The sequence below is a fragment of the Salvelinus alpinus genome, chromosome 4, assembly GCF_045679555.1.
Source record: "Salvelinus alpinus chromosome 4, SLU_Salpinus.1, whole genome shotgun sequence".
Taxonomy (NCBI): Eukaryota; Metazoa; Chordata; class Actinopteri; order Salmoniformes; family Salmonidae; genus Salvelinus; species Salvelinus alpinus.
Genome location: NC_092089.1, coordinates 63453482 through 63476130, shown reverse-complemented (window position 1 = coordinate 63476130; position 22649 = coordinate 63453482). Strand labels below are relative to the sequence as shown.

Sequence of the window (22649 nt, the reverse complement as noted above, 5' to 3'; positions counted from 1 at the left end):
ATACTCTCAACTGTTTGAATAAAAATAGAGTTTAAGTTACCTGTGATGAATGTTGAAAACAAAAACTTTAATTTCAATATGCAGGAAATCCTATTTTAATAATGGGCATGGTAAGAATTGACAACCAAAGTGCGAGTCATAATTCCCATGACACCTAGCAAAATCTGAAAAGCGGTTCCTTCATTTATTCCATAGAATATTTTTTAGATTCACTTAAAATAAGGTCTGTGTTTCGTGTAGGCTTACATCACCATGCCAATTTTATAACTGTGTAGATATCCATAGGACACGGCAACTCTGATCAATATTGGCTAAATATAAGCGAAGATTTAAAAAAAAATGTAGAGTGGATTTATGAAAATATGTTGACAAACGTTACCTTATCCTAGTGAGATTTACACGGGTATCAAAACGTCGAGGCGGTTTAAGCCTGCACGAAACACAGACCTTATTTGAAGTAGATCAAGACATTCTCTATGGAAGATATGAACGGTAAAATAACGAAGGAACCCCTTTAAAATTCAGCCGCAAGTTATTACAGGAATTATGACGCGTCGACTATTTCTCTCTAAACCATATACCTTTGACTAATCCAGAAACTATCACCTCGAAAACAAAACGTTTATTCCATTCCGTATTTTATCTAACGGGTGGCATCCATGAGTCTAAATATTCCTGTTACATTGCACAACCTTCAATGTTGTCATAATTACGTAAAGTTCTGGCAAATTAGCTCGCAAAGAGCCAGGCGGCCCAAACTGTTGCATATACTCTGACTCTGCGTGCAATGAACGCAAGAGAAATGACACAATTTCACCTGGTTAATATTGCCTGCTAACCTGGATTTATTTTAGTTAAATATGCAGGTCTAAAAATCTATACTTGTGTATTGATTTTAAGAAAGGCATTGATGTTTATGGTTAAGTACACATTGGAGCAATGATAGTCATTGATTGATAAGATAAGTTTAATGCTAGCTAGCAACTTACCTTAGCTTACTGCATTCGCTAACAGGCAGGCTCCTCGTGGAGTGCAATGTAATCAATGCAAGATTGGATCCCCCGAGCTGACAAGGTTAAAAATCTGTCGTTCTGCCCCTAAACGAGGCAGAACGTTCCTAGGCCGTCATTGAAAATAAGAATGTGTTCTTAACTGACTTGCCTAGTTAAATAAAGATTAAATAAAGGTGTAAAAAAAAAAATCGGCAAATCGGCGCCCAAAAATACCGATTTCCGATTGTTATGAAAAATTGAAATCGGCCCGATTAATCGGCCATTCCGATTAATCGGTCGACCTCTAATTTGCACATTCAAGGTGATTTGCACTCTCCCCTTCACCATTTTCATCGACATTGGTATCATATTGGATTAGATATGATGATGACAGGGAATTTAACATTGAGCTTCAACCAAAGCCTACGCGACAATAATTAACAGTTACTATGTGGAAGTATAGGCCTACTGTGCTGTAAGACTGGAGACGTGCCACAACTGCAAAACATTTATTTATAAACCAATACCAACACCCACTTACTATGTGACCCCCTGTTAGAGCCAATTTGGACATATTTGTATAAAAGACTGAACATACCGAACTCCATGTACATTTGTGTAAATATATTAAATATTAATGTAAATGATGAAATATTAGGTACGTACCTTTGTGATTTATATTTACCTGATTGAGATTAATTCATTTGTTGTTAGTGTAACTTATTCCCAAGCCTCAGATATTTATTTTTTATAATCTTTTTAAAATTATTATTATTATATGTTAAAGCAAAAAGGTGGAATAAACAGCTTTGGACAAATAAAAACATTGTCAACGCAATTCCAACATATTCACATAAAACCCCTAAATATCTGAACAATTTCCCTCTCACCTCTTGGCTCTATATGCTAATGCTGATGGTCTCCTCTCTTCTGTCCTGTCTTGTCCTCAGTGATCCTGGGGGGATTGAAGGACCACCTGAAGGAGATCAAACGCTGCAGGCGCCTCATCATGATTGGCTGTGGAACCAGCTTCCATGCTGCCGTGGCTGTAAGTGAACCAACCAGAAGTGCGATTGAGAAGGAGAAAGGAAAGATGATGATGATGGTGATGACTTCTTTTCTTCCCCTCTCCCCTTCACCTCTCAGACCAGACAAGTTCTGGAGGAGCTGACAGAGCTTCCTGTCATGGTGGAGCTGGCTAGCGACTTCCTAGATCGCAACACGCCCGTCTTCAGAGACGACGTCTGCTTCTACATCAGCCAATCAGGTAATGCCATACTGCGTTGGTGGGTAGACTGCTATTTATATTTTATTGCTAGTGTTTCATAAAACGCTAGTGTTTTTGTTATTTCACTCTCTACGGTGGAGACTGTGGATACTCTGATAAAAGAGAATGCTAGTACAGAGACTATAATCTGTTGGACAGGGGAGAATTCTAGTGTTTGTATGAATGCTAAGTTGTCTCTGTCCTCTGCTCCTTCCTCCTCTCAGGTGAGACGGCAGACACCCTGATGGCTCTGAGGTACTGTAAGGATAGAGGTGCTCTGACGGTGGGGGTCACCAACACAGTGGGCTCCTCCATCTCCAGAGACACAGACTGCGGGGTGCACATCAATGCTGGGCCAGAGATAGGGGTTGCCAGCACCAAGGCCTACACCAGCCAGTTTGTGGCTCTCATCATGTTTGCTCTGATGATGAGTGAGGACAGGATCTCCCTGCAGACAAGGAGGCTGGAGATCATCAATGGACTCAGGATACTCCCAGGTGAGTCTATAAACCACAACACCCACTATGATAATGTTTAACCTATTATAACCTTCTCACTGTAACCAACATGATATCACTATGACTAACACACTTTAACCAATATACTGCCTGATCTCACCAGCAAAAACACCACTTTGTTGTTTTTACTAAACCTTACTAAACTTTACTTTACTAAACTTTTTCACCCCCTATCGCTCTCCTCCCCTCCCCCTCTCAGAGTTGATCAAGAAGGTGTTGTCTCTGGATAAGAACATCAAGTCCATAGCAGATGAGCTATATGAACAGAGGTCTTTGCTGGTCATGGGCCGAGGCTTCAACTACGCTACCTGTCTAGAGGGGGCACTGGTGAGAACAGATCTAGCATTAGCTTACCCACCCCAAATACTAACCCACAACCTTTATAGGAACCATGAAAAACTGACCTTAGGTCAGCGTCCATCTAGGGGCAATGTTTGGCATTTTCTCCTCTTTTCCACTTCTTTATATACCATTAAACCTCTATATATACACACAATATATGCACACTTTGACATGATAATACTGATTATTATGTCATTTAACTGATTGATTCTTCCCGTACAGAAAATCAAGGAAATCACCTACATGCATTCAGAGGGCATCCTGGCTGGGGAGCTGAAGCACGGTCCTCTGGCTCTGATTGACAAGCACATGCCGGTCATCATGATCATCATGAGAGACGCCTGCTACACCAAGTGTCAGAACGCACTGCAGCAAGTCACAGCCAGATCGGTACGTCACATTACTCACTCACGTAGGCTGCATTTAGAAAGGCAGCCAAATGAATTGGTCTTTTGACCAATCACATCAGATCTTTTTGACATCAGATTTTTTTCAGCGCTGGAGACCAATTATCCGAATTTGGCTGCCTGTCTATCAACGCAACCTTATTCACATATACACACAACTTAACACACACACCCACAACTGAAACTTGCTCAGTAGGGGCATTTCGATGTAAAAAGTCACATGAGTACTAACATGTAAAGTTCATAGGAGCACATCACATTTGGTGTCAAATTTAAGCTAAGGGTCTATTTTTTTTATTCATGATTTTTTTTATTTAACTAGGCAAGTCAGGTAAGAACAAATTCTTATTTTCAATGACGGCCTAAGAACAGTGGGTTAACTGCCTTGTTCAGGGGCAGAACGACAGATTTTTACCCTTGTCAGCTCGGGGATTTGATCTAGCAACCTTTCAGTTACTGGCCCAACTGTCTAACCACTAGGCTACCTGCCACCCCCATTAATTAAGGCATATGTACATTTGTTTTCAACCATTTTCCATCATAAAAATGTGGGAAAGGCTTTGATTTCTGGTCAAACAGATGGAAAAGGGGCCTTAGAAAACGTCTTAAAAAGGTATCAGAAATACATCAAAACACAATAATGTTGAAGTAAAGACCCCAGCCAACTAATATCAACATTTATATTTAGTTTTGTTGAAATTATTTGCCTTCTGTAAGTTTAAGAAATATTGCCTAGTGTCTTATCATTCATTTTTAAAAACCCCACATATCTTGAAGATATTTTCAAATTTCTCTCATGAGGGAGGATAATGAAAGTTCACAGAAGTAACAAGTGAAGGTTAACCTGCCAATTAGTTATAGTGTTTTTACTGATAACAATTTGTTTAGGATTTATTAAGTGATTAAAACGCTTCATTCTGTTACCAAATCGGTAAAGAAAAGTAGATTAGATTGTAGGTCAGTACAATACAGTACTCTACTGTAGATTATAGTAAAGTTTAGTACAGTAAAGTACAGCAAAGTACAGCACACTAGCGTAGACGACAATATAATTGACTATATTGCACTGTATTTTACTGTACTGTATTGAACTATACTCTACTGTACTGTACTGTACTAAACTCTACTGTACTCTACTGTATTGAACTATACTGTACAGTACTGTACTCAACTTTGTTGTGCTTTGCTCTACTGTGATGTCCAAACTTGTGAAACATAGACATCTATGATTGGTACAGATTTGTTCCGGTCTGGACCAACCAAATGTGGTCTTGTTTGAGGATGGAGCTCATTCGAATAATTGCCAGTGTGTAGAAAAATACCCAAACATGCAAAGGAGGATAGGAAATGTTCTACCTTTCTAGAAAAACATTGGGACATTCATTATTATGCATTTCTGTATAGAACAGATCAGGGACCCATGATGTCATTCTGTTACCATCATTCTGTTACCGGGTGTTAATCTTCTTCACTAACTGTAGTTCAACCACCAAAATATATTTTTTTACAACACAAGGTTTTTGGAAAATGTGGTCACATAAAGAACTGAGGGAGATTTGACCTTCATTCTGTTACCAAATGTTACATCTGCACTGTTCTACGAGTAAATGTGTTTTTGTCAAATTTTCTGTGGAAATTGTTAAAAGTAGTCATTGTGCATAGAGTTGTATGGTTTGTTGAACTTTGCAATTAATGTTTTTTTGTTTATCGTACTTTTAAAGTGAAACATCTGAGTCTCAGCATCATTCTGTTACCATGGAATTGCATCAAGACAAACATACATACAACCACAGGCACACACACAGCCTGACTATCAAAATCCTTGAATAATCTCTTTCACCCTCAGGGGCGGCCGATTATCCTGTGTTGCCAGGATGACCCAGAGGTGTCTAAGAATGCGTATAGGACCATTGAGCTGCCTCAGACAGTGGACTGTCTCCAGGGCATCCTCAGTGTCATCCCTCTGCAACTCTTGTCCTTTCACCTGGCCGTGCTGCGAGGATACGACGTGAGTCTACCACTACAACTTACCGTGTCTTACTGCAATCTTTTCCTTTGCTCACAGACACCCATTACTGTACCTTTTCATTCCCAGTATTTACTCTCAGTTTTATTTCGATTTCATTACAACAAGCATTAAAATCGACAGTTACTCACAAAATCAACTATGCTGTATGTTTATCTAGTCTTGTGTTGTTTCCTTTACTCCTCAGTTTTGAGCTGGTTTAATGGCTGTCTCTCTCTTTCCTCTGGTTGTAGGTGGACTGTCCCAGGAACCTGGCCAAGTCTGTCACAGTGGAGTAGAACCAGACAGACAGGCAGAAGGCAGTAGATGCCACATCACTGCTCTGCTGAGGAGAGAGACAGAGGCGAAGCCATCAAAGTGCAATTATGTGTGTAGAAGGTGTTTGTGTGTGTTTTTGGTTTGACCATCCTTGTGGGGGCTAGAAGTAAAACAAGGATAGTTAATAGTAAAACAAGGCAAATTGGGATAAGGGGGGACATTTCGCCGATCAACACAAGGGAAAAGGCTATTTTAGGCTTAGGGGTTAGGTTTAGGTTTAAGAGGGTTTATTTTTATATTGGTATCAAACCTTGGGTCCACGGGCCTATTGCAACTTTCTACCCTGTTTCTGTGTTGCACCTTTTACCGGTCTGGAGAAAGTGGGAGGACATGAGATATAATTTTGAATGGAAATCAATTTTATGGTACCCACAAGGATATTAAAACAAACGTGTGTGTGTGCGTGCGTGCGTGCATGTGTGTGAATAGAGGGACGTGACATTTTTAAAGCATAGAAATGTGAAGTCCTATTGACACACTGTTGAGGCGGTGCCATTGACCTTTTGGGCCTTGTCGAGAGAGAGAGCAAATCTCACACAACTTTGACCATCTGTCAAATCAGCATTATCTCCAATAATGCCTCCAAAGCAAGATCCTTTCACTATACAGTACTGTGCACACTGTGCCTTATACCAAATGTGTGCCTTGTCCACAAACAGTTGAGCCAAAAATACATATTGTAGGAGTAATGCATTTAGTTGGTGTATTGAAGTGCTCACAATTGTGCAATATGGGAGGCATTGTGAATGTTTTTGATAATATTATCGTTGTTAAATGGGTTCTCTGTCCCGTGGGAGTTTATTAGCTTTGCATCTTGGGGAGTGTAGGCTATTCCATAGCATTCTGTTATCCAGCAGAGCCAATAGCTAGCATATTGTAGGGAACTATTCTGAAAAGCTCTATGTAGGCTATTGGGACATAACACTTGTGATGTAGGGCCTACACACATTGCTTTGGTGTACTGTACACAAAAATGCATTCCTTGTGGTCCCATAATCAAGGGGCACTTTATTTATCACTCCTTTGTCAGAGTGAATCTAATATGATTTTACTCATGAGGGGATTACTGTTCATCATCTACACTCCAATCTGTTGAAAAGGGCCGGATGACACTGCTACAGGCTTGTGAGATACTATAAGAATTATACTTCCTTTCATTTACTACCCTTTCATGAATCATTATTCTCTGTTTAGTCATTGTATGGCGTTCATCATTGCAATCATATTATGTTCTCTGTCATGCAGCGCTGTGAGAGACATCTCTGTCCTATTATATGAAGACTGTTTGGGGGTCCATTGGCTTATTTATGTATGAAGACCAATTGGTTGCACTTACTTTTATAGTGGATTTAATCTCCCAGAGTGTTATCCACAATGGCAATATTGACATGCCCTAACTCTTGTTCTCGAAAATGTGAGGCACTTCCCTTGACATCTCAAAATAAGACTGATATGCATAAAGTGATATGAATTGTAGTTTTGTACTGTATAGGGTAAAACATGTTATATTGAGATGTACTGTAGTTAATGTATTTATCTGTTTTTTTTTATGGGGGTTAAAGAAAGTTGGGCTGGTTTATCACAAACTATGATTGTATTTTATAATATACACTAATCAAATCAAATGTATTTATATAGCCCTTCTTACATCAGCTGATATATCAAATTGCTGTACAGAAACCCAGCTTAAAACCACAAACAGCAAGCAATGCAGGTGTAGAAGCACGGTGGCTAGGAAAAACTCCCTAGAAAGGCCCTAACCTAGGAAGAAACCTAGAGAGGAACCAGGCTATGAGGGGTTGCCAGGCCTCTTCTGGCAGTGCCGGGTGGAGATTATAACAGAACATGGCCAAGATGTTCAAATGTTCATAAATGACCAGCATGATCAAATAATAGTAATCACAGTGAACAAGTCAGGGTTCCATAGCCGCAGGCAGAACAGTTGAAACTGGAGCAGCAGCACGGCCAGGTGGACTGGGGACAGCAAGGAGTCATCATGCCAGGTAGTCCTGAGGTATGGTCCTGCGAGAGAGAGAAAGAAAGAAAGAGAGAATTAGAGAGAGCATACTTAAATTCACACAGGACACTGGATAAGACAGGGGGAATACTCCAGATATAACAGACTGACCCTAGCCCCCCGACACATAAACTACTGCAGCATAAATACTGGAGGCTGAGACAGGAGGGGTCAGGAGACACTGGCACCATCCGATGATACCCCCGGACAGGGCCAAACAGGCAGGATATAACCCCACCCACTTTGCCAAAGCACAACCCCCACACCACTAGAGGGATATCTTCAACCACCAACTTACCATCCTGAGACAAGGCCGAGTATAGCCCATAAAGATCTCCTTCACGGCAGAACCCAAGGGGGGGCGCCAACCCAGACAGGAAGACCACGTCAGTGACTCAACCCACTCAAGTGACGCACCCCTCCTAGGGACGGCATGGAAGAGTACCAGTAAGCCAGTGACTCAGCCCCTGTAATAGGGTTAGAGGCAGAGAATCCCAGTGGAAAGAGGGGAACCGGCCAGGCAGAGACAGCAAGGGCGCTACAGTTCAAAGGTTTGGGGTCACTTAGAAATGTCCTTGTTTTTATAAGAAAAGCACATTTATGTCCATTAAAATAACATCAAATTGATCAGAAATACAGTGTAGACATTGTTAATGTTGTAAATGACTAATGTAGCTGGAAAAGGCAGATTTTTTATGGAATATCGACATAGGCGTACAGAGGCCCATTATCAGCAACCATCACTCCTCTGTCCCAATGGCACATAGTGTTAGCTAATCCAAGTTAATCATTTTAAAAGTCTAATTGATCATTAGAAAACCCTTTTGCAATTATGTTAGCACAGCTGAAAACTGTTTCCTGATTAAAAAAGCAATAAAACTGTCCCTTAGACTAGTTGAGTATCTGGAGCATCAGCATTTATGAGTTCGATTACAGGCTCAAAATGGCCAGAAACAAAGACCTTTCTTCTTCTGAAACTTGTCAGACTATTCTTGTTCTGAGAAATGAATGCTATTCCATGCGCGAAAATTGCCAAGAAACTGAAGATCTCGTACAACGCTGTGTACTACTCCCTTCACAGAACAGCGCAAGTTGGCTCTATAACCAGAGTAGAAAGAGGAGTGGGAGGCCCCGGTGCACAACTGAACAAGAGGACAAGTACATTAGAGTGTCTAGTTTGAGAAACAGACGCTTCACAAGTCCTCAACTGGCAGCTTCATTAAATAGTACCCGCAAAACATCAGTCTCAACGTCAATAGAGAAGAGGTGACTATGGGATGCTGGCTTTTGAGGCAGAGTCCCTCTGTCCAGTGTCTGTGCTCTTTTGACCATCTTAATCTTTTATTTTTATTAGTCAGTCTAAGATATGGCTTTTTCTTTGCGACTGCCTAGAAGGCCAGCATTTCTCAGCCAGTTGAAATCATGAATCAGCTGGCATCATTTTTATGGATACAGTGGCTTGCGAAAGTATTCACCCCCTTGGCATTTTTCCTATTTTGTTGCCTTACAACCTGGAATTAAAATTGATTTTTGGTTTACACAATATGCCTACCGCTTTGTAGATGCAAAATATTTTTTATTATGAAACAAACAAGAAATAAGACAAAAAAACTGAAAACTTGAGCGTGCATAACTATTCACCCCCCCAAAGTCAATACTTTGTAGAGACACCTTTTACAGCAATTACAGCTGCAAGTCTCTTGGGGTATGTCTCTCGAAGCTTGGCACATCTAGCCACTGGGATTTTTGCCCATTCTTCAAGGCAAAACTGCTCCAGCTCCTTCAAGTTGGATGGGCTCTGCTGGTGTACAGCAATCTTTAAGTCATACCACAGATTCTCAATTGGATTGAGGTCTGGGCTTTGACTAGGCCATTCCAAGACATTTAAATGTTTCCCCTTAAACCACTCAAGTGTTGCTTTAGCAGTATGCTTAGGGTCATTGTCCTGCTGGAAGGTGAACCTCCGTCCCAGTCTCAAATCTCTGAAGACTGAAACAGGTTTCCCTCAAGAATTTCCCTGTATTTAGCGCCATCCATCATTCCTTCAATTCTGACTAGTTTCCCAGTCCCTGCCGATTAAAAACATCCCCACAGCATGATGCTGCCACCACCATGCTTCACTGTGGGGATGGTATTCTCGAGGTGATGAGAGGTGTTAGGTTTGCGCCAGACATAGTGTTTTCCTTGATGGCCAAAAAGCTAAAAAAATGTCTCTTCTGACCAGAGTACCTTCTTCCATATGTTTGGGGAGTCTCCCACGTGCCTTTTGGCGAACACCAAACGTGTTTGCTTATTTTTTCTTTTAGCAATGGCTTTTTTTCTGGCAACTCTTCCTTAAAGCCCAGCTCTGTGGAGTGTACGGCTTAAAGTGGTCCTATGATACTCCAATCTCCGCTGTGGAGCTTTGCAGCTCCTTCAGGGTTATCTTTGGTCTCTTTGTTGCCTCTCTCATTAACGTCCTCATTGCCGGGCCCGTGAGTTTTGGTGGGCGGCCCTCTCTTGGCAGGTTTGTTGTGGTGCCATATTCTTTCCAATTTTTAATAATTGATTTAATGGTGCTCCGTGGGATGTTCAAAGTTTCAGATATTTTTTTCATAATCCAACCCTGATCTGTACTTCTCCACAACTATGTCCCTGACCTGTTTGGAGCGCTCCTTGGTTTCATGGTGTCGCTTGCTTGGTGGTGCCCCTTGCTTAGTGGTGTTGCAGACTCTGGGGCCTTTCAGAACAGGTGTATATATACTGAGATCATGTGACAAATCATGTGACACTTAGATTGCACACAGGTGGACATTATTTAATGAATTATGTGACTTCTGAAGGTAATTGGTTGCACCAGGTCTTATTTAGGGGCTTCATAGCAAAAAATACATATTTGAAACAAGTAATATTTTCATTTCACTTCACCAATTTGGACTATTTTGAGTATGTCCATTACATGAAATCCAAATAAAAATCAATTTACAGGTTGTAATGCAACAAAATAGAAAAACGCCAAAGGGGCTGAATACTTTTGCAAGGCGCTGTACATATTAGACAATACATTTAGACAGAATCATAGGTCAACATGTTATAGATAGGGCACATTTTTTTCAAAGCAATGCTCCCATAACTTGTGCAAAGGCAATACAATATGGATAAAAATAAATCAAGACAAGGCCATGATACAAAAAAAAATGTTTGAGATCGAGTGCCTCATTAAAATCCCCCACGGGAAGACAGTGTCTAGGTAGTGGATACAGAAGCATTTAAGTTTAAGTAGGAGGTTATCAATGTCCCCACCACTAAGGAGCATGTGAACCTTCTCTATCGCAATGAACTCTAGTGTTGTAATGTCCTGATTGAATTCTGTGAAGTGCTTGGCGACAGGAGACTGCTGATCGTTTCTACGAATGGATGACTTTTAGGAATGAGGACTCAACTCTATTTGCCAGTTCACTCCACCTATTTTGTGGTCCGACTCCTCTTTGCATTCACATTGCTATGTTGGGTTTTTACAATGTTTTTACAATGTGCAGGAAAAGCCATTCCATCAGAATGTGAATCAGACAGGTACAGTATATATACCTACTTACATTTTGGAAGCTAATAGATTGCATTTAGTTAAAAGATTTTATTTGAATGCTTCAATCAGTAATGATGGCCTACCCCAGGCAAACCGTCTCAATTGTGCACCGCCCTATAGGACTCCCGATCACAGCCGGTTGTGATACAGCCCGGGATCGAACCAGGGTCTGTAGTGACGACTCTAGCACTGAGATGCAGGGCCTTAGACCGCAGCACCACTCGGGTGCCCTCAAAATGGTGAGACATAATAATAAATCAGAAGATACCATTAATATTATTGGTAACAACAAATAGCAGAAGAATAACTACATTAAATAATGCTTTAATTAAAAATTTTACACCAATGTAGGCTACCGCCCCTTTAAGAGCTAGAATCGATTTTGTACCCTATATCGTGATTCTCACCAAATATGTTGTCTTTTCATACTATTCAAACCACACAGGCAAATAAACAGCTTATGAAGCTCTCTTTGGGTGTTTTCACATAAAATAACAGATCCCAGTACTTATTAAAGTGAACTCGGGGGTAAAAAACAAGCAAAATAACTTTGTTCTCTTTGTATTCACACTGCCCTTGCCATTGAATAAGGACTCAACTCTTTTGCCAGTTCACTTCACCTATTTTGTGGTTCGAGTCCTCTTTGCATTCACATTGCTCTATTTAAAAAGGAACCAAGATCTTTTTCCAACACTCACTCAATGAACTCAGAATGTGTATTCAGACAGCATGGCCGGTCCGCCTATTAGGCAGCCAGCCACCCGGACAGCTGATGAAACTGTGGGTTTGCACAACCGAATAATTTCCACACAAACTGTCAGAAACAGTCTCAGGGAAGCTCATCTGCATGCTAGTCATCTTCACCAGGGTCTTGACCTAACTGCAGTTCGGCGTCGTAACTGACTTCAAACCAAATCCAAATAAAATGGTATTTGTCACATACACATGTTTAGCAGATGTTATTGCGGGTGTAGTGAAATGCTTGTATTTCTAGCTCCAACGGTGCAGTAATATCTGACAAGTAATATCTAACAATTTCACAACAATACACGCAATACATACAGTATATGAGTAATGCAAAATATGGAAACATTATTAAAGTAATTAGTGTTCCATTATTAAAGTGGCCAGGGATTTCAAGTCTATGTATATAAGGCAGCAGCCTCTAATGTGCTGGTGATGGCTATTTAGCAGTCTGATGGCCTTGAGATAGAAGCTGTTTTTCAGTCTCTCGGTCCCAGCTTTGATGCACCTGTACTGACCTCACCTTCTGGATGACAGCGGGGTGAACAGGCAGTGGCTCGGGTGGTTGTTGTCCTTGATGATCTTTTTGGCCTTCCTGTGACATCAGGTGCTGTTGGTGGTAGTTTGCCCCCAGTGATGCGTTGGGCAGACCACACCACCCTCTGGAGAGCCCGGCGGTTGCGGGCGGTGCAGTTGCCGTACCAGGTGGTGATACAGCCCGACAGGATGCTCTTAATTGTGCATCTGTAAAAGTTTGTGAGGGTTTTAGGTGCCAAGACAAATTTCTTCAGCCTCCTGAGGTTGAAGTTGTGCTGTTGCGCCTTCTTCACCACACTGTCTGTGTGGGTGGACCATTTCAGTTTGTCAGTGAAGTGTACGCCGAGGAACTTGAAGCTTTCCACCTTCTCCACTGCGGCCCGACAATGTGGATGGGGGGTGCTCCCTCTACTGTTTCCTGAAGTCCACGATCATCTCCTTTGTTTTGTTGACGTTGAGTGAGAGGTTATTTTCCTGGCACCACACTCCCAGGGCACTCACCTCCTCCCTGTAGGCTGTCTCATCATTGTTGGTAATCAGACCTACTACTGCTGTGTCATCTGCAAACTTGATGATTGGTTTGGAGATGTGCGTGGCCACGCAGTCATGGGTGAACAGGGAGTACAGGACGGGGCGGAACACGCATCTTTGTGGGGCCCCTGTGTGGAGGATCAGCAAAGTGGAGGTGTTGTTTCCTACCTTCACCACCTGGGGGGCGGCCCGTCAGGAAGTCCAGGACCCAGTTGCACAGTGCGGGGTTCAGACCCAAGGCCTCAAGCTTAATGATGAGCTTGGAGGGTACTATGGTGTTGAATGCTGAGCTATAGTCAATGAACAGCATTATTACATAGGTATTCCTCTTGTTCAGATGCGATAGGGCAGTGTGCAGTGCAATGGCGATTGCATCATCTGTGGATCTATTGGGGCGGTAAGCAAATTTAAATGGGTCTAGGGTGTCAGGTAAGGTAGAGGTGATATAATCCTTGACGAGTCTCTCAAAGCACTTCATGATGACAGAAGTGAGTGCTCTGGGGCAATAGTCATTTAGTTCAGTTACCTTTGTTTTCTTGGGTACAGAAACAATGGTGGACATCTTGAAGCATGTGTGGACAGCAGACTGGGATAGGGAGAGATTGAATATGTCCGTAAACACTCCAACCAGCTGGTCTGCGCATGCTCTGAGCACGCGGCTAGGGATGCCGTCTGGGCCGGTAGCCTTGTGAGGGTTAACGCTTAAATGTCTTACTCATGTCGTTCACAGAGAAGGAGAGCCCACAGTCCTTGGTAGCGGGCCTCGTCGATGGCACTGTGTTATCCTCAAAGCGGGCGAAGAAGGTGTTCAGCTTGCCCGGAAGCAAGACGATGTGGCTGGTTTTCCCTTTGTAGTCCGTGATTGTCTGTAGACCCTGCCAGATACGTCTTGTGTCTGAGCTGTTGAATTGCGACTCCACTTTGTCTCTATACTGACGGTTTGCCTGTTTGATTGCCTTACGGAGGGAATAACTACACTGTTTGTATTCGGCCATATTCCCAGTCACCTTTCCATGGTTAAATGCGATGGGTCGCGCTTTCAGTTTAGCACGAATGCTGCCATCTATCCACGGTTTCTGGTTAGGGTAGGTTGTATTAGTCACAGTGAGTACAACATCTCCTATACACTTCCTGATAAACTCAGTCACCATATCAGTGTATTCGTTTATGTTGCTCTCGGAGGCTAACCGGAACATATCCCATTCCACGTGATCCAAACAATCTTGAAGCATGGATTCCGATTGGTCAGATCAGCTTTGAATAGTCCTTAGCACGGGTACTTCCTGTTTCAGTTTCTGCCTATAGGAAGGGAAGAGCAAAATATAGTCATGATCAGATTTGCCGAAGGGAGGGCAGGCGAGGGCCTTGTAGACATCCCGGATGTTGGAGTAGCAGTGGTCGAGTGTTTTAGCAGCGCGAGTACTACAGTCAATGTGTTGATAGAACTTCAGTAGCATTTTTCTCAAATTTGCTTTGTTAAAATCCCCAGCTACAATACATGTGGCCTTAGGAAATGTGGTTTCCAGTTTGCATAATGTCCAGTGAAGTTCTTTGAAGGCTGTCATGGTATGGGCTTGAGAAGGAATATACACGGCTGTGACTATAACCGAAGATAATTTTCTTGGGAGGTAATATGGTCGGCATTTGATTGTGAGGTATTCTAGGTGAACAAAAGGACTTGAGTTCCTGTATGTTATCACAATCACACCATGAGTAGTTAATCATGAAACATGCACCCCCGCCCTTCTTCTTCCCAGAGAGATTTATTCCTGTCTGCGAGATGAACTGAGAACCCAACTGGCTGTACGTACTCAGGCAGTATATCAAGAGGGAGCCATGTTTCCATGAAACAGAGTATGTTACATTCCCCGATGTCAACTTTATTATCCAGATACTGAACATTAGCAAGTAATATACTCTGAAGCGGTGGGTAGTGTGTGCGCCTCCTGAGCCGGACAAGAAGTCTACTCCGAGTACCTCTTCTCTGCAGGCGGTGTTTTGGATCAGCCTCTGGAATCAGTTAAATTGCCCTGGGGGGTATGAACAAAGAATCCGATTCGGAAAAGGCGTATTCCTGGTCTTAATGCTGGTGAGTTACCGCTTCTCTAATATCCAAGAGTTCTTCCCGGCTGTATGAAATAACACGAAAAAAAATCTTGTGCTAATAATCTAAGAAATAACACAGAATAAAACAAAATACTGCAAAGTTTCCGAAGAGCTAGAAGCACGGCAACCCTATCTTTCGGTACCATTTTCATACAGTGGGAAAATGCTCACTTTCGATGGCCACGGTTATGGTATGGGCAGACATAAGCTACGGACAACGAACACAATTGCATTTTATCGATGGCAATTTGAATGCACAGAGATACCGTGATGTGATCCTTAGGCATATTGCCGTGCCATTCATCCCTCACCATCACCTCATGTTTCAGCATGATAATGCACAGCCCCATGTCGCAAGGATCTATACACAATTCCTAGAAGCTGAAAATGTCCCAGTTCCTCCATGGTCTGCATAATCACCAGACCTGTCACCCATTGGGATGCTCTGGATCTACATGTAAGACAGCGTGTTTCAGTTATATCCAGCAACTTCGCACAGCCATTGAAGAGGAGGGGGACAGCATTCCACAGGCCACAATCAACAGTGTGACTTTATGTGAACGAGATGTGTCGCACTGCATGAGGCAAATGGTGGTCACACCCGATACCAGTGGTGGAAAGAGTACCCAATTGTCATGCTTGAGTAAAAGTGAAGATACCTTTTAATAGAAAATGACACAAGTAAAATTGAAAGTCACACAGTAAAATCCTACTTGAGTAAAAGTAAAAAAGTATTTGGTTTTACAGATACTTAAGTATCAAATGTAAATGTCATTGCTATAATATACTTAAGTGTCAAAAGTAAAAGTACAAGTATAAATCATTTCAAATTCCTTATATTAAGCAAACCAGACGGCACAATTTTCTTGTTTTTTAAATTTACGGATAGCCAGAGGCACACTACAACACACACAAAATGTACAAACAAAGCATTTGTGTTTGATGAGTCCACCAGATCAGATGCAATAGGGATGACCAGGGATTTTCTCTTTAAGTGTGTGAATTAGACAATTTTCTTGTCCTGCTAAGCATTCAAAATGTAATGAGTACTTTTGGGTGTCAGGGAAAATATATGGAGTAAAAAGTGCATTATTACCTTTAAGGAATGTAGTGAAGTAAAAGTAAAAGTCATCAAAAATATAAATAGTACAGTAAAGTACAGATACCCCCAAAAAACTCCTTAAGTAGTACTTTGAAGTATTTTTACTTTAAAGTACTTTACACCACTGCCAGATACTGACTGGTTTTCTGATCCACGCCCCTACCTTTTTTAAAGGTAACTGTGACCAACAGATGCATATCTGTATTTCCAGTCATGTGAAATCCTTAGATTAGGGCCTAGTTAATGAATTTCAATTGACTGATTTCCTTATTTGAACTGAAACTCAGTAAAATCTTGCATTTTACCTTCATATTTTTGTTCAGTATATATTATGTGTATCGCCATGTGTATAGTGCAAAGTGCAAAGTGAGTGTTGTCATGGCTCTCTGTCCTTGGTGAGGATCAAAGGCGCCAGATCAGCTCTGCACAGGGCTGCCAGATAGCTAGACCTCCCCCCTCTCTCTTTCTCCCACCAGAGAGGAAGGGGGGAGTTGGGCCGGTTTTCTGACATAACGCCGACATTTCTCTCGCTTGCCCTGCAGTATTGAACAAAGAAATGTGCTGTGTCTAGAGAGAGACTCTTGCCAAAACTTCAACATCAAACAACAGACATTGGGACAATATATTTCAACATTTAAATGTTGGGGATGATGAGGGATGGAATATAGAAAATGTATGTCTATTTTGTTATGTCATTAAAATGATCAGAAAGACTGTATAACGGAAATACTGTAACTTAGGAAGGAACACATTCTAGCTGTAAAGTTTCCACCCTATAGGATGTTCATACAATATGAAGAACAATGAAACTATGTTTGAAAAGATAGAAATGTGAGTTTAGTCTTCTAATGAGATAATGGTTGTTCATGTCTGTTGCACACTATCTAAGCCACGCTCCTAATGAGGCCAGAGTGCTTAAAAGGACCTGAGAATTTAAATACAGACCAGAGAACGTGAGGACGTGGTCCACACGTTGAAATGGTTAAAAATACAAGATCAGAAAATGGTAAGACCCTCTGAAACTCTCAACCGAGTGAAGAAGGTGAAGACTAGACCAAAACATGCACAGTCTGCAGCTCTGCATGTAAAGTAGTCTAGGACAATTAACCCAAGACAGGAGGGAAGAACAGTTCTCTCTCACCACCGTGTGGTACATCTGATGTATCCATTCCAGAACAAAAGAAGCCTACGGCTAAGAAGGACATTGTGACCTCTGGTGGACAACCTGAGACTTGGATCAAACTACTTCCCATAGACGGTTCGAGTGGTTTCAACAGAGAGATGACAGAGAAGGACATCTACGCATAAATATATGTTGCATTTCTAATCCGAATGAACGGTTGTTATGGTGCTAAATATTCATATTTACGGTGAGCGTAGTTTCCAAATGTATGTATGATAAGTCCACTCTCTTTGTCTCTCCCACTCTTTCCCCACCCCCTTTCCATTGTGTAACAAGCCATCATATCGGGTTAGTCCACTAGGGACTTTTCATTGCATTATGTTAGTAATCAATAACCTATACCATGTGTGTGTGTGTTTATGTATTTCTGTATGATTATTTAGTTAGTTAGTAAATAAATAATTAAGCCAATTTGTGTATTGCTGATTCATCACTTAGGTTTGGGTTCGTGCAGATTTACAAAGTCAACGACGTTCAGAATGAGACTGATATGAGGAAATGATTAATTGATGACTGGTATGATATCGATATATTCTTGAGTTAATTCGGGAATCGGTAACTCATTAAATAAACTTTTCCTGTGGTGCCCCAAATTCCGAATGAGTTAATTGTTACATGATTCATTTAATTGAGTAATAATTAAACATAGTAGATATATATTCAATGAATAGCAGTCATCACATTAATGATAGTCACGTCACGACAGTGTTAACGTGCATAAAATGAAAAGGATATTTGTTAGGCAGGAGTTTTTACTGTGCTGCCCACAGTGCGGCAGTCCCACACACCCCTCCTCTGGTTTCCAGCTGGCGGGCCAGTGGGAAAAGGAGTCAGCTGTGGCATTGTACTTGCCCGGGACATAGCTGATGGTGAACCTGTAGGGCTGCATGGAAAGGTACCAGTGGGTGATGCAGGCATTGGAGTCTTTCACCCTGTCCATTCACTGCAGAGCCGGTGGCCCATCTCCATTAAGAACTCTCTGCCAAGGAGATAGTACCTGAATGAATCCAGAGCCCACTTGACTGCCAGGCACTCCTTCTCAACTGTCGAATTCCGAGCCTCTCTTGGGAATAGCTTCTGGCTAATGTAGGCAATAGGATGGTAGTCCCCTGGCTCACCCTGCAGAAGAACAGCTCTTACACAACACTCAGAGGCATCAGTTTGCACGGTAAAAGTATTGTCAAAATCTGGACTGTACAACACAGGTTGCTTACCTAGAGCTTTCTTGAAGTCCTCGAAGGTGTTCTCCGCCGCTTTTGTCCACTGGACCATGTTTGGACAGGTCTTCTTGGTCAGATCTGTAAGGACGGCAGTACCAACCTACGGTACCAACCTGCCATCCCAAAAACAATCAGACCTGGCTCTTGGTCTGAGGAAGAGGACGTCTCAATGACCTTCATCACCTATCGCCTGATGACACCATTCCCGATCACATACCCAAGGTATTCGGTCTCTGTCTTGACGAAGGCACATTTGGATGAATTGATTGGCGGCTGCCTGAATCCCATAGACCACCTTCAGATGCTGCAGATGCTCTTCCCAGATGGAGCTGTGGATGATAAAATCATTGAGGTAGGCAGAAGCAAAATCAAACAGACCAGATAGTACCTGATCCATGAGCTGCTGGAAGGTTGCCGGCGTTCCGTGACATTCAAACTGCATTTTTGGAACAGCCCCCAGGGGACCCTGAACACCGTCAGCTCTTTGGACCTGGAACTCAAGGAAACTTGCCAGTGGCCTTTACACAAGTCAATGGTATTCAGGAATTTGGCCTTACCCAAGCATTCGATGAGGTCGTCAATGCGAGGGTTTGGATAGGAGTCAAACTTCGACACTGAGTTCAAGTACCGGAAGTCAATGCAGAACCTGAGAGTGCCATCCTTCTTTGGCACCAGCGCCACAGGACTGCAGCACTCACTCTGTCAATTTCTTTCTTCAGCGCCACCAGGAGACGCTCAGGGATACGGTAGCTCATACATCTGGCAAGAGCATGTTCTTTCAGCATTATGTCATGCTCAACCAGGTATGTGTGCCTGGGGACTTTTTGGAAAATGACTGGATCACAAAGGGCTCTCACCTGGGCCTGCTGGTATTCTGAGAGGTGGCTGAGATTCAAGATAGAATTGGAGGGGGTCTGACCAGTTAAGTGATCATGATCACTGTCCTGATCATTAATACATGTTTCAGATCTGACTGATGACAGGTAAGGGTTGCAAAGGTACTTTGATTTTGCCTCTGGCTGAAGTCTTTTGGCACCGAGGACAATTCCTGCAGAATTCACAAACGTCAGCCTATAATCCTGGCCATTGGAAAATCATGTGGTCTGTGGTTTTGTGCTTCCCCATGTGCCGTGCCCAGGGGATGGAGTGACTTAAGGTATGTACTAGCTCATTGACCTCTTCTGAGACAGCCAACTGCTGGTGTGGACCAATTTTTTATTTTGATTATAATAAAATATAAAATAGATAGATCAGCTTTAATATTGCAGATAGATTAGCTTCCATCATTGTAATTGTCTGTATCATTTCCAATCCCCCATATATTTTTTGTAAATATACAGTACCAGTCAAAAATTTGGACACACCTACTCATTCAAGGGTTTTCTTATTATTATTTTTTTAACTATGAAATAACACATATGGAATCATGTTTTAACCAAAAAAGTGTTAAACAAATCATAATATATTTTAGGTTTTAGATTCTTCAAAGTAGCCACCCTTTGCCTTGATCACAGCTTGGCACACTCTTGGCATTCTCTCAACCAGCTTCATGAGGTAGTCACCTGGAATGCTTTTCCAACAGTCTTGAAGGAGTTTCCACATATGCTGAGCACTTCTTGGCTGCTTTTCCTTCACTCTGCGGTCCAACTCATCCCAATTGGGTTGAGGTCGGGTGATTGTGGAGGCCAGGTCATCTGATGCAACACTCCATCACTCTCCTTCTTGGTCAAATGTGAACCGATTCAGGAAACTAGGTGTATGTCGCAAGTCATGAATTCACAGGAGAGCCGTTTGAATGTAAAAAATATTTTTTTATCAAACATGTGAACATGTGACCTTTCATGTGCCTTAATAACAAACTTGTATGCCATCTGTAAATATGAATACAATTGTTAAATTACGAGCCTTGTTGGTTAAGCCACAGAAAAAGATGATTGGCTGAGATAATGGATGGGCTGGACATGCCGGGAGAGGAGTTCAGATTGGTCTGCCATATTGACGGCTGCTATCTATTTGAGCTCGTCAGTCTGTGTTGGTAATCCTGTCGAATGTGGCCTTAAAAAATGATTGTGTAGTTGAGCTGCATAAGTGTTGCTCTTCAATTTCTAGAACATCAAGTTTTGAAATCAATGGAATTAGAGTATGATAGCTAAAGAGATGGAGAAAACACCTGTCTCCTGATTACATCTTCTGCAACGTGGCATGGCATTCCTGACAGGGAGACAGGGAGATATACATCATGATGTATACAGGTAAGATAGTCTAGCGTTAGCTAGCTACATTTTCAGATATTACACGTTTCTAATTTTGACAAAGTGGTATCATTTCAAACTAAAGCGTACTGTTAGATAGCTAACGTTAATTGACTTGCTCCCTAGCCGACTATTATTATAATGTTTACCGGAGCCGTTTTCTTTTCTAGTTAGACAAATGTTAGCTAGCTAACATTGTACCTGGTTGGTTAGCTCCCAGCACTATGGCATTGTTGGCACTTTGTTCATTGTTGTTTAATTAGTTAACGTTAGCTGGCTGACTCTTTAGCTAACGTTACGTGACGTGTGTGATCTTAAACATTGTTTATCTAGCTAGGTTGATTGTTTACTTTGCTAACGTAAACTCACGTAAACTCCTACATCGCTTTGGTCCGTACAATTGCCCTTATTTTAGCGCACCAAAAACGTAATACTTCCAGATCAACTGTAATGTCAATACCATTGTAAAGCACAATTTCTCCCCTTTCCAACATTATCAATTACATGACCTAAACGCTGCCCGTTTCTGCATAATTCAAGGAGGCAATGAGCCCCGTCGGGTCTTTTTAAGAATGGCGGGTGGGGAAGTGAAATTAATGCGTGATAGTGAGGAGAGATGTTGTGTGGGAAAATTGCATTTTTTCACTCGATCTGTCCAACTTATAACCTTATCGCCTCTAAAATGTAAATAAAACACTATAAAAAGTTTATATAATGTGTCATTACATACCTATTTGAAGGTTTGTGTCGAATTTGAATCGGGTTTTTAGGGCGGTGCTAAAGGGATCTTAGAAGTAAACAGCGGCTTTGAGAATGATGATCGCATGCAATGATGACGCAAAAAATGACTAGGTATCCCCCCTTACCCCCGTCACTGTCCATTTCTTGTTTTTAAACGATGAGAGAAGTGTTACACCTGGTGGAGAGAGATTGTAAGACAGAAATAGTTACTTTATGCGTGCTGTACGTTACAACATGACACGTCACGATGTAACGGAGGGTCCATTTTTTTCAACTTTTCTCCAATACTATAGAGCCATTACCATGTCGATCAATGCTTGAATAGAAACCTAGTTCACACCCCCGATTTTGAAGTCAACACAGTCGCTACAGTCCCATTAGTTTTCATTGTAGCCTCGTTTGAATGTTGCGGTTGCGCACATTTGTACGGAATGGGGTGAGTTTACGTTAGCTAGCTATATGTCTTAAGCTAAAGTGTACTGTTAACTAGCTAGCTAACGTTAGCTGGCTGTCTCCCTAGCGGACATTATTATTTGTTTCCCAGAGCTGTTTGCTTTTCTAGTTAGAGCCCAATGTTAGGCATTGTTGGCACTTCGTTCATTGTTGTTTAACTAGCCAACGTTAGCTGGCTGGCTCGTTAGCTAACATTACGTGACGTGTGTACAACAGCCGTTGAATATGGCCGGTGTCAGTAAACGTCTGCAAAAAAGTGTAATGAAATTGTTGCCAGCAGAGCTGGTTAGGTTGTTTTCATGTTATCCAGAGGTAAACAAATCATCGG

The 22649-nt window shown here is 41.9% G+C and overlaps 1 protein-coding gene across 1 annotated transcript in view; it reads left to right on the top strand.

The window, feature by feature from the left end:
• LOC139574109 (glutamine--fructose-6-phosphate aminotransferase [isomerizing] 2-like) overlaps nucleotides 1-8781 on the top strand; it is a 43911-nt gene extending 35130 nt beyond the window's left edge. The window contains exons 12-18 of the mRNA XM_071398293.1: nucleotides 1943-2040; nucleotides 2139-2259; nucleotides 2484-2756; nucleotides 2977-3104; nucleotides 3342-3509; nucleotides 5373-5534; nucleotides 5786-8781. Of these exons, the coding sequence (XP_071254394.1) occupies nucleotides 1943-2040; nucleotides 2139-2259; nucleotides 2484-2756; nucleotides 2977-3104; nucleotides 3342-3509; nucleotides 5373-5534; nucleotides 5786-5830 (995 nt within the window). The 3' untranslated portion in view covers nucleotides 5831-8781. The remainder of the gene's footprint in view (nucleotides 1-1942; nucleotides 2041-2138; nucleotides 2260-2483; nucleotides 2757-2976; nucleotides 3105-3341; nucleotides 3510-5372; nucleotides 5535-5785) is intronic.
• The last annotated feature ends 13868 nt before the right edge of the window (nucleotides 8782-22649 follow it).